Source organism: Brachionichthys hirsutus, chromosome 22, assembly GCF_040956055.1.
Source record: "Brachionichthys hirsutus isolate HB-005 chromosome 22, CSIRO-AGI_Bhir_v1, whole genome shotgun sequence".
In the NCBI taxonomy this organism is placed as follows: Eukaryota; Metazoa; Chordata; class Actinopteri; order Lophiiformes; family Brachionichthyidae; genus Brachionichthys; species Brachionichthys hirsutus.
This window is the reverse complement of record NC_090918.1, coordinates 1700911-1716427: the sequence shown is the minus strand read 5'-3', so window position 1 is coordinate 1716427 and position 15517 is coordinate 1700911. Positions and strand designations below refer to the sequence as shown.

Genomic DNA, 15517 nt, shown 5'->3' with positions numbered 1-15517 from the left:
CCAATCGACGTGATTGGGTTACTACCAATTTTTACACAAGCAAGGTTCTGTCCGTGGCTCGGTCCTCCCCGAGAATGGCGTTGATCTGGATCCAGATTCTAGAATATTTTAAAGGATTCTTTAACATTGCGAGATTGCGAGGCACTTGGAGGTGGGGATCTGCAATCTCTGATTGATCAGCTTGTTTTCTTTGTACAACTGAACCATATCCTGCCATTTGAGCTCCAAACAAATATCAGCTATATCAGCGCTACGCCACTGACCATGTGGCGGACTACAACCTCAACAGATGAGACAGACTAGTTTATTTTGCCTTGTTTAGGATTTCAACTCTCTGACCTCACATTCTGTGGTGCATTTCCAGGCCAACTGGCAGCGGGGACTTGTGAGATCGTGACGTTGGACAGGGACAGCAGCCAACCACGTCGGACCATCGCCAGGCAGACGGCCCGTTGCGCCTGTAAGAAGGGCCAGATCGCTGGAACTACAAGAGCCAGACCCGCTTGTGTGGACGGTAAGTTCAGCCTTAACTTTTCTTTAAGGGGACGCGAAGTGAAGATTTTTAAAGGATAAGGAGTTTTTTCTGAGGCATGTCAGACTTTTTTTTATTGATTTTGTTGATTCTGAAACAAATTACAACAATTGATTGTAACATTTTGCCGCCTCAGAGTGCTGAATTATCAGTAATGGAATTTTTGTAATTAACAACGGAGTGCCTCTTGTTTCTCTTACATTGTATTATGACGTTGCAATTGTGACCCGGCAGCCACCGAGTCTCCCTCTAACCAAGACAGGTTTAGGTGCTCAAGTGTGGGCAGAATAAACAGCACTATTAACTGAGCTGCACTTCTGGATGCCTTGTTTCGTCCTGCAATTCGACTGGGTGCTTCAGGTTGCAGAGGCTGCCTTTCCTCAGCGCACTCTGTGACTGCTGATTATACGAGGAAAAAAAGCTCTGTGCATGGATGGCGGCTTATTTTATGAAGCACAGAGGAATATGACAGTGGATATTTGACCTATCTGCAGATTCAATTTCTTAGGTGAACCTACTTCACCCTGAGTTTTATACACTTCATCTGAGGCCCAGACAAATCTGATCTTGTAAACACGTCTACATGCAGTGTGGAGTTGCTTTGCTGGGGTTTTTTTTTGCCACTGAATAAGTTACATAGATGTTGCATAAATCCACAATATCCAGATAATATCTGGAGGTATTTGTCATAATGTGGGCTCCATGGACTACTCTGGCATTTAGTGGAGGCTGGATACAGTTTTTTGTGAGGACATTTTAGGCTTATCTGCTGAATTCAATACACATGTCAAGGTGGACAGCAGTGCAAGCATACTGCACAGAAAATAAAGAAATAACATAATATTTGTCAGACACTTGAACTTAAGAATAAGGCAAAATTATTTTTGTGACATAATGCTGTGAAAATGAAAAATGAAATGCAGCATAAACATAAAAAAAAAGATTTTAAAATCTTAAAATTATTCGCTAGGGGGAGAGTCCTCTGTATGTTTGCTCTGGTGCATCGTCCTTCTCTATGTTAATTTGTACTGTGAGGACAGAAGGCGACGCAGAAACCTGTTCCTGGAAGATTTTAAGCTATTACGGCCTCATTCAGACTAAATCCAATTCCGTTTTAGACATATCCATATTGTATCCAGGTTAATTTTGAATCTAGACAAAAAGAGACTTCGTGAAAATGAGTTTTCCAAATCGCCCACAAACCACATTTTGTGGTGTCCTGAAATGCGAGCTAAATTTCTACAAATCATCCTCAATATGGAGGCTTCTACTGCGCCAAATCACATTTCAAGGTGTCTTCGGTATCGCTTGCAATGCTGCACACAAGGACAATATTTAATCCAAAGTGACTGAAGTGCATTGGAGCAGGAGCAGAATCCATGCCGCTACCAACACAGCAGCATGGAGGACAACATGTAGAACAGCAGCCAGAGGACAGAGGTTGAGATAAATTGTCTGCTCCGTGAGCTGACAGTGATTGTTTGGAGGACAGGATGATGGATGCCTGTTTCTCGTGCTTCTCTGCTGCAAAGCTGCAGCACTTGTGTGTGTGTGTGGATGCTGACCACAGCAAACCGATGGTGTCTGGACACACAACACAGATGTGATCATCAATAGAAATCTGCCTTGAACATCTGATTTCAGGAACTTGGCTTGTTAAAGATTTACCTAAGATACGTTTCATGTAAATGATCAGTTTATTGTTTTATTATTCCGTATGATTTTTTGGGGAGCATTCCAGTTAACTATCTTGAAGTATGGGCACAGAACGTATGCGACTTCACACCGCAGCTGTCAGCGAAGAGCGTAGTTTTGAATTGTGAGCAGTCTGCTGGGTGTTACTGTCCACGACAACAGATTCTCCCATCACACGCACAAATGCCATTTGGAGACAGCGGGATGCGAGCAGGTGTGGATGCAAGCAGGACCTCTATCAGTATGTCGTCCTTACAGCAAACTGGCCTCCAATCTAATGTCAGAGAGTATGAATTTGAAAAGCATGTATATCAGTATATATTTAAAACATTACATATTTGATGCTGCGTATACTGCTGTCAAAACCTTAGGCAAAGCGGCGCATATATGCAGTAGCATAGAGAATACTGGCCGATGGGCAGGGGAAGATGCCGTGTACAAGGAGGAAAAAATATACAAACATTCAGCCATTGAAGTTATAGCTGCAAAGTAAGACTTAAATATTCCCTGACTTTAGCTTCAAAGGTTCTGTTCCATTCTTCCTTTACCACGAAGCACGAACGGGATGAATGTACGTGAAATAGTGGAATCCTGCACTAAGAACACACAAACACTATGTATGTACTTGCACATTCACACACACTTTATAGCTGTGCACAGAGGCCCTTCTGTGTGTGCATATTAGTCTACATCAGATTGCAATTTACCCTTTCCTCCAACCCATATTGTCACATTACTTTCTTACACACACATGCATGCACACACAGCATTATTGCACCTCGTATTACAGAATCCCTCATCTTAATATTATTGCCATGCAAAGTCGGAGATCCTTGTCTTGGCAAATGCAATAATATGTATTTATTCATGCTGAGGCTCTTCTCACTTTGGGGACATCAGGACAGAGGCTGACATCAGAAGGCTGACATTAAAGACCCAAAATGGGATTTCAATCAGTTTTAATCTACTTGAGTCCTTGAGGTCCGCTCACTCTGTTGTAATATGCCATCGCCTTGGCTGACTCGAACCGTGTCCTTCATGCCTCAGAGTCAGACTATGCAACCCATCCCTGCAAGATAATCTGCAACGGCATCATCGGCCCTCACCTGGCTCGGAGAATTGCATGTGGTAATGCAATCCGTGCAGCCAGTGTGTTTTCCAAGATATACCACAGACATGATAAGAGTTCTGTTCGCATGTCATTTTTTTTAGCACGAGTCCATTGAGGAACACAAAACCTTCAATAGTCTTTTTTCTGCCTTTGTTTAACAGCTATTCTCTTCACTGTAAGCCTCTACCCATTTGAGTCCTATATCGCAGCCTAGTGGTGCATAAGTACACTCTCCCAGTTGCAATTTCATGCTCTTGAGCCTTTTTGCCTCTTTGCTTGATGACTCTCAAGAGAGTCAATATTGATTCTTATTAGGGGAGTGGGTGAGACAGAATACTAGAGAGTATAGCAGAATCATGCTGGGTGCTGAAAAGATTGGTAGGCCTGCAGGACGGCGCAACTTCGGAGACTTGAGTTCATTACATGTAGGCCCTAAACATTCTGTGTAATGATTAGTGTGAACGTAGCTGGTCTCTGTCCTCAGAATGAGAATTCATGTTGGATTTTTCTATAATAATTTCTTCTCCGCCCTCTACGTTCACTGCGATCCTCATTGCATGCGTTTTGCATCATGCACTGCCTCCTGCGTGCTCTGCCCAGCTGCTAAAGCCAAGCAGGTGAGACGCCCCTGACACGAACAAGCTTTAGCCGCATGCTACATGTGTATTCACTGTGTGCACATTGTACTAACTTCAGAAGAGAAAGTAGATTCTGGGTCACTGGTTTTGGAGCTTATTGCTCAGTTGAGAGTCCTACTCGAGTTCAATGTAATATAGTACTATAAAAAAAATACATTTGCATTGTTTTATTAATGCTAAAAGGTACACGTTTTGTAACAACAGATGCTGCCATACGAGTCCTGGCCGGCGACCCCATTTTGACCTACTTTGTAAAAAAAATGTGCTTATTCCTGAACGGTTTATGGTAACGACGTAAATCCAACAGATTCTGAAAGCAGACAAAAGTAGCTTTACATCTGCAATTTTAAGAGAAGATCAGCTTTGTTGTAAGTATAACTAATATTTTGATCCAAAAGAGCATCCATCAGGTGGATCAGGGATGGTGACATTTTGTATCTCAAGTGGATGGACACCAGAGAGGTCTCCATCCTACAAATGTTAACCCTGTCCACACAGGAGAGACTGTCATGCGTTGGCAGAAAACAGCGGATGGGCACGGTCAGAGGGTCCCTATCCCCAGACCCACAGCTATCAGTGAGTACAACAAGTACATTGGGGGAGTGGACACCTGTGACCAAATGTTGGGAACACACACTGTCCACATAAAAACCATGAGGTTGACAGTGACTGTTTTCTGCCAGGTCGCAGGCCAATTTCGAGTAGCTCGCTGAAGGATTCTTGAAACCGAAGCCGTATGCGCTAAAGTTCTGGATTTTGACCATTGGGATCTGTCATCAACATATCAACTCCATTCGGACAAATCAGCACAGAAGCTTCAAGTTGTTTTTGGAGGAATGTGCAGCGGAATACATCCTAAAACAATAAACATGTTTCTAAATCATTCTGATTTAATCAACTTTGTTGAAACCCCATACTAATAGAAAAACACAAAAGTGATCAAATTGATTTCGGGGTGAGAAATTTGAAAAAAATGGTAGAAACTGGTCATTGCAGTGAACTGGTGGCTTGTACCCCGCCTCTCGCCCGTAGACTGCTGGGATTTGCTCCAGTAGATTATGCGACCCCAATTTCGGATAAAGCGGTATAGAAAATGATGAGTAAATGAATGATCTTGTGATAAATTTGCCAGAATTTGCATGACTTACTACTTCTACTTAAGACCTCTTCCACCACTGCAAACACATAGCATATAAAAACGTAGTGTCACCTCGCTAGATGGACATTCTTGGATAACTTGCAGATGACTGCCATGAGTCAGGCAGTTCTAAAGACAACACTGTTAGTCAGACTCGGTCTCTGGGCTATTAAACAGTACCAGAGCTCCAATCATACTATATCAGCTCAGTGGTTTGGTTTGATCCATGGGGGACTGGACAGGGCCGTGGTCTGTTGGGGAAACATGTCATGTCAGTGCCAGCAGCCAGTTAGCAAGCTCGTCGCTACCGCAGGCACAGTGGAAAAGATGGAAAGTGGAGAAGTGTACGATGGTGAATCTGTAACGGTCACACCTTCTCCCTGTTTTCTACTACCCCATTTCTTCCCGTTCACACACACATGCAGTATGAAGACTGATGACCACGGGCTACGTCCTTATCTGTGGGGGGGATGGAGGAGAGGATGGGGACAGGGCAGGCAGATGGGAGTTGCTTCTCCTTGAGTGTGCCACACTCGTGCTTTTTATACACCGATCCCTGTGAGTCTTGTGTGTTATTCTATTCAGCTACTTTTTACACATATATGTGTTTCTCAATATTGCTTTTCCACAGTGCCAAGAATTTCAAGTCGGCAGTGTAATTATAATTAAGGGTGAATTATTAATATTTGTTGCAGCTTCATTTCTTGTGCAGTTTTTTTTTTTATATCATGTGAAAAGCAAGTATTCACTAACACTGGTGTTTCTGTCATTAGTGTCCCAGCGACAGGAACTCTCAGAACCTGGGAACAAAAAGTGATGAGTGAGCTTTAGAAAAAGCTTCTTAATCTCCTTTTCCTGTTTGCTAAAACTTTTCTCCCCTTCTCCGTTCACTCCTTGAACATTGTTGAGACATCTTTCTCCAACTGCCATTGCCTTTTACCGGGGAACATTTTTCTTTTTTCGAACCTTTTGGAAATATTAACATGGATCCCTTCCTTCAAAGCGATCGGTATCAAAACAGCTTCTTTGTAGCTTTACACGCAGGAATACTGCCAGTTTGCATTTTGCAATATGGCAAACAGAAATATAATACAAATAACGCTCATGTTTTCCCCCTAGGGGGAAAAAGCTGACAAGTTGTGCATATTAGCATAAAAATAATACAAGTGTCAAGCTTTAGCATTCATTTATAGCAGAGTTACAGTAAATTTTCCTTCCATCAACCTTGCATTTTTTTTTTTACTCTGGTGCCTCCCTTCAGAATTCCTCAGTAAGAAAATGACATTTTTGCAGTACCTTAACAAAGCATCTTGTTTTTAAATTACATTTTTCACTGACAGATAAAATATACATATACATTGAATGACACATATTAGTAAACATGCAAATGCCTTAGTAAAAGATAGCTATTTAAAATTCCATTTGTCATACATCATATCGACATAAACTATTAAGGTTATGTAATTTACAGTACAGATAACTGAGCTAAAGTAGTTCATCATGTCTGACACATGGTGATAATTTTGCAAAAACAGATTCCTGACATTCCCTTTTTTCGCCAAATGATAGAGGCTAATGCAGCCGGAGATATTGGCCTCTGTAGTGGTCGGCTGGAAGTGTGAGCAGGAGTAATTCCATATGCATACACTGACTGTAAATATTTAATATCCTAGATGATATAGCTCATACAATTGCCATAATGCATTCAGGCACGCCGTTACACTCTCTTTCATAATGAAGCTGCATTATCCACATGTCCCTTCTGCCTGGAAGCCGTTGCTTTCTGCGTTCATAAATCTCCAGGCTCAAGGTGATGAAGTGGACCCAGGTGTTCCGAGGTTCTGTGCTGATGATAACGTCGGAGGTTATTGATGCCACATTGTTGGGCATCTTGCTCTCTCTGTTTTATTGCATTTATTCCAGTGGAAGGAGAAAGAGGCCCGGCCCTTCAGGAGGAACGTAATGAAAAGCAGTCACATTAGAAACCTGCATTTACCTGAAGCTCTCAGTCACTTCGGCTCGCCTTCCTCCTCTGCTTCCCTTATTCTGTTGCAGAAAGGCGCTGTTGTCTAAGCAACTGTGACTCACCGGAGAGTTTGTTCTTGAGGGTGCAAAAATAATTTATCTGAAATTCTTGATGATTCAATACCAAATCATTTGGCTGAAGATCAAATGTGTGTATGAAGAGGAATTTCAGTTCACTATATTGACTGCAAGCGCTGCACGTGGTTTTAAAATAAGCCATAAGGCTCTCTTGTTGAAGCATTACGGTGCTCTTTGTGAAGTGAGGCTAGCAGACCAATCACCTGGTGAGCCTATAAGAATCATCCCAACATCTTCGGTTTATAAATCTCCAACATCAGAAGTCTAATCAACGGTCAATCACCATCGGCTTCTCTTCAGGACACAATCTTACATGAGTTAACACCACAGTGAAATAAATCTGCACATGTGATTGCACTAAAAAAAAAAAAGTACTTATCTCTTTTATGTCTGTGTAGGTTCTCAGTCATCCAGGTCATGATAAATCACAATGCTCAAATCAGGAGAGTGAGCTGGACTTGTTCAAGTTAGAGCAAAGACGTTTCACCTCTCATCCAAGAGGCTTCAGTTCTGAGAGACTGGTAGCGGGTTTAGATACTTATTCTCTTTTCAGAGCAGAAAACAAAGAAACAAAGCAGGGACCGAAATTAGCATTTCCCTTATGAATGATAATACTTACTCCCCTGACCAACGAATTACCTGGAGTCATTTGCATATTTAAGGTAAAGGGTTGTTGACCCCCCCTCCCCCTCCCTCAGCTGAACTGTTTTGTTTGGATGACAATTTGCATTGAACTCCCCAAAATGAAAATGCTAATACTCCTGGGCAGTCTGATTGCCTTTGTGGCTTCGGTCCCTGCTTTGTTTCCTTGTTTTCTGCTCCAACTAGAGTATAAGTATCTAAACTCTCTACCAGTCTCTCAGAACTGAAGAGTCCAGTTGACTCTTCTTTTTTGCTCATCGTGATCCTCATCTACATCTGACATCACCCTCACCAGGAGTCCTGTGCACTCTTTTGTCTCCACGCACCGTGGTGCACACATCTCCCTAAATGTACCTCCCCACCCCGCCAGCTCCGCCTCCCACAAGTCCGCTCACCAATGCTGTTGTGGTTGATGGTCCGTGCCGTCACCCTCTTCACTTCGCCGGTCTAATTGGAAGAGAAAAGTTCCTCTGCTGCTAACGAATGTCCAAAGGGCTGCGTCTGCTCAACAGGCTACTGGCTACAATTAAAGATGAATTAATAATTACTGCTTCTACATACTCCCTCGGGAGCAACACCACAATTTACAGCAGGAGGAGGGTGTCAAGTGAGCCAGTGGCCTTTAACTATTGCAGCATTGTACTTGCATAACAGTTCAGTTGCTTATTTGAGATTCATTCATTTCATTGCGGTCGCAGAGAGCTGAGGTGTTTTGAAGCTTAAAGTTTGAGTAGCAGTGTGGCTCAAGCATGGTTTCTTAGCTTGACAACAACAGATCATATCACATTGTGTGCCTCATGGGAATTATGGATATAGTCAGAAATAAATTACATTGAAGTTTAAGTAAGTTATATATTCTAATTGTTGCTTAAGCACAATTAGGTACAGGGCCGTACGGGCTTAAACGATGTTGCGATTCCAAATAAGGCAGATCCAGAATGATATGCAGTAAACAACGTAGCAAAAGAAAGTTGAAAATTTTAAAGGGAAGAGTTCATTTGAAGAAGAGAGGTCTTAGTTTTACAATAAAGACAGGAAAGCATCACATTACATCACTCACTGATTAAATAGTTGATCCAGCTCGACTAACATTCACAGAAGTGGGAAGGGCAAACTTTGCTTGCTGAGTTCAGAGGGGAATCAGTAATTTTAGATCCAAAGTCCCAAATCCCCGTCTTGTTTATCACATCCAGAATGATTCAGTGCTGTGTCTTTTCATTGGACAACAAAGACCTCCAGCATCACTATATGTTCGCATGGTCACAGATTTCTGCAGTATCACAATGGTGCAACACCATAGCGACGATAACCAATGTCTAATAATTACTTCACATTGCTTGCTTCTCGATCCACTGGTGACTGTGACTGTGCTTTCTATGGCAATAACAACGTCATAGAAAGCTTACCGGTATCTCAGTTAACTCCTGTTTAGTGCAAGTTTACTTATTAATTCTGGTTCTGGCTGAAGTACACCGCGTAACACCAAGATGCTAATATAAAACCGATTTAAATTAAAGTCCATCAATCAGTAGAGTTCAATTCATCCTGTGCAATACAATGACAAAGTATGAGTTTTAGGTAAATGTATGTTTCTGTGGGACCATCTTGTTTCTATTTTGCATAGAAATGTTCCTAATAATTACAATGAACTGGAGGCTAATTTACAGCATGAACTTCATAAAAAGTGTGTGTGTGTGTGGGGGGGGGGGGGGGACTCTGTTGGTGCTCTCAATTTAAAGCTTTTGCTTTGCTATTTAAAGCTTTTTGCATTGTTTTCTCACTTCATTATGCAGTTTTTCCACCGTTGCCTTGAAATCACCTCAGGAAATAATGGAATCACTTTTGTCATGTTCAAGCATTTCAGACATCATCAAGGACTCGAGAAAATGTCAGTCTCTTCACGCGGTGCGCAGATGTAAAACCCCCTCCCTTCTGGCAAACATCAATATGCAATATGCAAAGAGACATCTTGTTCTTCAGTAATTCCTTTTATTTGTCTAAATGTCGGCCCGTGACAAACAGGTCGGCGCTGGATTTGTGGAGTGGCTTTTATTGCCGGCCCTTGATGGAAGATCAGAAGAGGCGGGTCAATCATCTGTGGTTAGATTTCTGTTATGGACCGAGGGGCTCACCTGCTCACTTGCAGCTCTGATCCGAGCCCATCTGGAGCCGAGAGAGAAGAACTGTCCCTTTTTAACCCACGTTGCTCACAAAGTGCAGATTCCATATGATGGGTGTCAGAGCCCTTCCTGTCCCCCCCGCCCACTCATCGTCCTTTTGTCTCCTCTTTATGATTGCAATCACTTTTCCCTTCTCTTAAGAGAACAGATGATCACGGCCCCAGTATGAAGGATGTCCGGATGAACAGATGGATGAGTGGATGAGTGCTGAGGAAGCGTCATGATGGACCTGCAACATAGTACTAATGGGGGAGGGAAAAGGGAGGTGATTTGGAGTTGTGTCACAACACAATTAACAACACAGGAAATTGAATTGCTTGTGTCGTTGTGTCATTTAATTAAGCGTATGCCTGCTAATTTCTAAAGTGCTTTCAGATGGACAAAAGCAAGAAGGACTGCATGGGTTTGTTTTTTTGTCCTTTATAGATTGCTACTTAGAGGATGAAGGGATTGTGATGACAAGTATGTGGCTTTCACATGATTGAGAGGTGCGTGTTTGTGTGTGTGTGTGAGCAAGATGCTGCGGGAGGAAGTAATTTGTTGGTCGGTAGATGTAAATATAGAATGCTTGTGATTATTCTTTATCTTCCTCATTAAACCGGTAGAGGAACAGCTGCACAAGTACACTGGGCAACGAAAGAAGGGAGGCACTCTTTTGTGACTGAAATGATAAAATGCATAATTAGGTAGTCAATGTTGTGTCCCATTGCTCTCTCTCTCCCTCCACGCCTCGATCTGTCTTGCGCCGATAGGTGCAACTCTTTGTTTCGTCTCCATTTTCCAAAATGATGTTGTTCATTAATTCAGTGCATTTTCGGGCTGCGGCATTTTGTCTCTGGTAATTTAGCTTTATTGGCTGGCTTAGCAATTTCACCGGAACACGAGTTCTTTTAATAATGTATGTGTCTTGTTGTTGTTGTGTAGTACCATTCCAAACCCCACCTGTAATTGCTCAGCAGCTGGGTGCACTCGGGTGGATTGATGCACGAGCTGAATGTGAGGACTCTGTTTTGCAAGATGGAGAAACACTGAGGAATGAAAGAGAAAAACGATCTGCACACATCATCGTGACCTGATGTCACTCTGTGCATATTGCATTAATCTATTTCATTCGATTCACATTTTTATTTTCAGTTCAAAATGAATGCAGCGTACAGTTGGCTGGCGGTGTCTGTCATGATTCTGTTTTCTCTGCATGCTCTGCCGTGTTTCTCACTCATGTCTCCTCTGATTGCTGTGCAGGTGCGGGTGTCCTGGCAGAACCTAATGCTACACACCTGTTCTCTATTTCTATCATCAACCGATCTACTATTTAGTCCACGCTCTTCTGTTCAGCCTCTACCAGGTTACGCTCGTGTCCTCTTCCCATTCCTGTATTGGTTTTGTCAGTGTGCCTCTGAGTTTTTTATTTGTGTTTTTTTTTTGGTCATACTGCCCAAAAACAAGCGAAAAACAGTTGATGAGCTTGAATGATGGCTTTTCTCTCTTTGTATGGGCCCTGTGATGAACGGACTATCTCATGCAGTGCATCACACCGCTAACCCAGTGTCTGCAGGGATATGATCCACATGACTCCCGAAGAGTCGCTCAATAATAAAAAAGGGTTGGCTGGGAGGATATATGAAGAAAACTAAATTAAATGATGATGAACTGAGCGCCGAGCTTGTGTTTCTTGATGGCGAGGTGTCTAATGTTTACGACAGCCAGACGGGGGGAGAGGAATTTATTTGTGGAATCAATTTTTCCTATCTGCGCTGAAAAAGATGATCAAATTGCTCAGCTTTTTAGGTGCAAGTCTTACAACGTTCATTCTGAGCTGTTTTAAAAGCGTTTATGCGTCTTTAGATTTGTATATCATGTTTAAACAGTAAATATGTGCCCTGTGCAACACTTATTTAAATACTCATTTTAACTAATGAAGCCATACATAAAATTAACAATCAATTAAAAAATGCAATTTCTTTTGCTGGGATCATTGACTCTTGAAGTCCTCACTGTTCGACTGGCTGGTTGCTGCATCACCATACATTTACCATTTTGTTTTCTCTTGCCTTTTTCACCTCTCTTCTCAGACTCTTGTTCCCTCTATATTCGTTACACAGACAGGAGAGAGCGGCGTCAACCTTTCATTTAATGTTTGCACGCAAATAAATATGTTTTGCAAAAATGCCCTGCCCATCATTGTGCATCTACCTCAATTTATTCATACCCTGTGTCCTCATCCATGTTTTTCTGTGTGCCTGCGTCTTGTCCTCAAACACACCTGCAGTCACCCTCCACTCTCATTTAATTGTTCAATCAAAGCCCCGTGAGGAGTATTCTGGCCACTGCTGTCTTTGTTCTTGCCTTGGAGCACCACTGCCTCACCTTGCCAGTAATACAATAAAAATAATAATAAGAAAAAGCTGGGCCTTCTGTTAAGTACACAGACACATATTTAAGAATATGTCTGTGGGCGGGTGTCAGTGTGTCCCTCAGCCAGAGGACAGACATCATTATCCCAACCTTTTGGTGCTGTTTAATCTCTCTGTGATATAAAATAGAGTGAAATCAGATGAAAGAATTTAAACTGAACACCTCCCTCTTGTCCCTGTGCACCATCCTCTGTTGTTTGGGGCCAATTCTTATAAAGCAGGGTATGGAAACTCACTTGGTCAAAATATTACTGGTGACAGGAAAGTGAGAAGAATCTAGGATAAAAATAAAGGTAAATGAACACGTATGGCATCTCCTTCACCTGAAGGAGGGGATAAATAATGTGTTTACTCGCCCTTGTTTGTGTCTCATTGTTTCCCACTGTGTCTCTCTCTCTCTTAATTTTTTAATTCTGTGACTTGCTTCAACTGATTAAGCGTACTCCAACGTGTCCTTCTGTGTTAATGATCTTCTCAGAGAGGTGAGTGGGGGGAGGGAATATAAGTGGGGCATGTGTGGAATTTCCTTCATCATTCTGCTCACAACTGAAATTCCAAGACTCGACATTGTGAATTAAGAGTGCTGAAGTAACTCTGCTGCTGCACCTTTTTGTAATATTTGTTCCATTGCACAGTGGATAGCGTGAGTGATTCAGCAATTTTCAAAATAAGTCATAACGTGTGTTATTTTTTTAATAATGCAGATCCAAAAAACATGACAAAACATTAATAGATTTGATTGCGGATTCTACAAACATCCATTCATCCATGTTCTTGGAGACGAGATTATCACCATCGTCTCAGCCAAATGAAAATTAGGGATGCAGTTATTTAAGTTGTTATAAACTGTAGCACAATATGCATAGCTTGCTAAATAGATTTAATAATAATAATGCATTGATTTTACATAGTGCTTTTCAAGGCACTCAAAGACGCTTGACATTGTGCATTATTCATTCACTCCATACTTGGTAGTGGTGAAGCTGCTACTGTAGCCACAGCTGCCCTGGGGCAGACTGACAGGAGCGAGATTTCACCGAAAGCCACAAATATATCTCCAGCATTTAACTGGCTTTTACTTCCTGGAGACATGCATGCAAGTTCTTTGGCATCATCCTTATTATATTTAACTTGTTTTTTTTACGTGAAGCACTTTGTCTATTTGTTTGTTGCAAACTATGAAAGATGCATTCCAACCATCCATTATTCATAGGCGCTCATTCTTTCCAGGATCATGAGTGGCTGTCGAGCTTAGCATAGCTGCCTCCAGGGGGAGGCTACACCCTGGAGAGGCCGCGAGGTCAACGCCAGGCTGACACACAGAAGGACGAACAGCCGCATGCACCCTCACACCTCAGGACAATTCAGAGTCACCAATTTGCCACAGTGCAAGACAGTCGCAAACAATCGTAAATGCTTTCTGGAGGCAGGATCTGATTTTTTTTTCTTCTTCTGTAGTTTCATAATCAACATAGAAAGACATTAAATAACACCTTTCTGCCCATTTCTATCTAATTTTTCTGAATGTCACTGTCATTAGTGAAGCACTTTGCCTTCAGAGACCAACACACATTTCCTCTGCAGGTTCACACTGTAGGGTGGCGCAGTGGGTAGCACTGTTGCCTCACGCAAAGACGGTACCAGGTTTGAATCCCATCTTGGTGATAGCATGGATTAAAAAGGAAATCGTGTTGCCACTTGCTCGTCCAACTCATGCAATCTGGAGAGGAAACAGATTTGAGGGAAGGAAGGGATGTACCGGCAAGGAGAGGTCACTATAAAGAAGATGGATGGGAAAGGAAAGGTTAGCTGGCAAATTTTGGATGAGTGGATAATTCATAATAAGCCACGATGGACATGCAAGGGCATTTAAGAGTCAAACGAAAACCGTGTTCCAATTGTGTTCCGGCTGAGGGGTAAGAAGTTGAAATCTCATGAGCAAAATGTGGCCATCATGGTTTTGTTATTGGAAAAAAACACGAGTCGCATTCTGTCTAAGGCTTATTGAGCACTTTTGCTTCCACCAAGACATCCAGGCCCCGAGTGCCACATTGGTGTTCTGTCTGTATTAATGGTTGCATGCCCTTTATTAGCATTTCAAATTTACCCCCCACTGGATTCCATGTGCATTTAAAATGTACAGACCTGAAGATTTGGCTCAGAAATCGTAAGCCATACCTTTGAACACTTCCTCTACTGACAACATGAAAAAGCTGCATCTGCTACCGTTTCCCTTTCTATAAAAATGGATCAACTGCAGTGCAATGGGACCGAGCCAGACTGATTCGAGGGTGCAGAGGGCATGTCCCGATTGATAGATGGAAGAGGAAAAGGTTGAAGCCTCACATCAGGTGATTGTGCGTTGCATGCACGCCCGCAGGCAAGCAAACCTCGCTTTTGCAAAGTCTAAACTGAGGCCAGAGGTTTGGTCCCAGGGGGAGTAACACTTTGTATGAGCACCTACCGTGGATAAAGCACTTTGCAGGCCAGGGCCTGAAATGTGTTGTGTAGCACGATGGGTTTCCACCAAACGCCACTTCGACATTCTGTGGTTTTATAACAGACTACTGCTGTGAAACTAATTGCAATGTTAAGTTGGACACCAAAGCTGCAGCCAGCAATTATAATGTCCCGTTTACAATTAAAATTAGATCTTTTTGGAAGTGCATGAATGGGATTTTAAACATCAATATTTTATTGTCTATTAAGCTTTAATGCATCTTTATTATTGTAAAGATGTGAACACACTGCAGTGTGTGTATCTGGGTGTCCATAATCCTGCAGTCTGTTAAATGATGATTTCTTTTTTTCTTCTTCTCTTTTACAGAAGCATTTTACTCAAGAGAACAAATATGACGGAAATTAGCTTTTATATTGCTTTCACTGCAGCGTTCCAATATATCTAAAAGCCTCTGTGCTCCAAAAGAACCACAGTTTCTCTGTTTTGTGGCATAACAAAATTGCGAGCCTCAGGACACAGAGTCCTTTTGGGTTTAATTCTAGCAGCGCCATCAATGACTCTTTTATACTACAGCTAACTATCACAAGGCCAGAACATTACCCA

General features: G+C 42.2%; 1 protein-coding gene across 2 annotated transcripts in view; it reads left to right on the top strand.

Moving 5' to 3' along the window:
- Window positions 1–15517, top strand: part of tafa5a (TAFA chemokine like family member 5a) — a 103587-nt gene that overhangs the window by 68705 nt on the left and 19365 nt on the right. For both annotated transcript variants that reach the window (XM_068755269.1, XM_068755270.1), the window contains exon 2: window positions 365–514. In XM_068755269.1, coding sequence (XP_068611370.1) covers window positions 365–514 — 150 coding nt within the window. The remainder of the gene's footprint in view (window positions 1–364; window positions 515–15517) is intronic.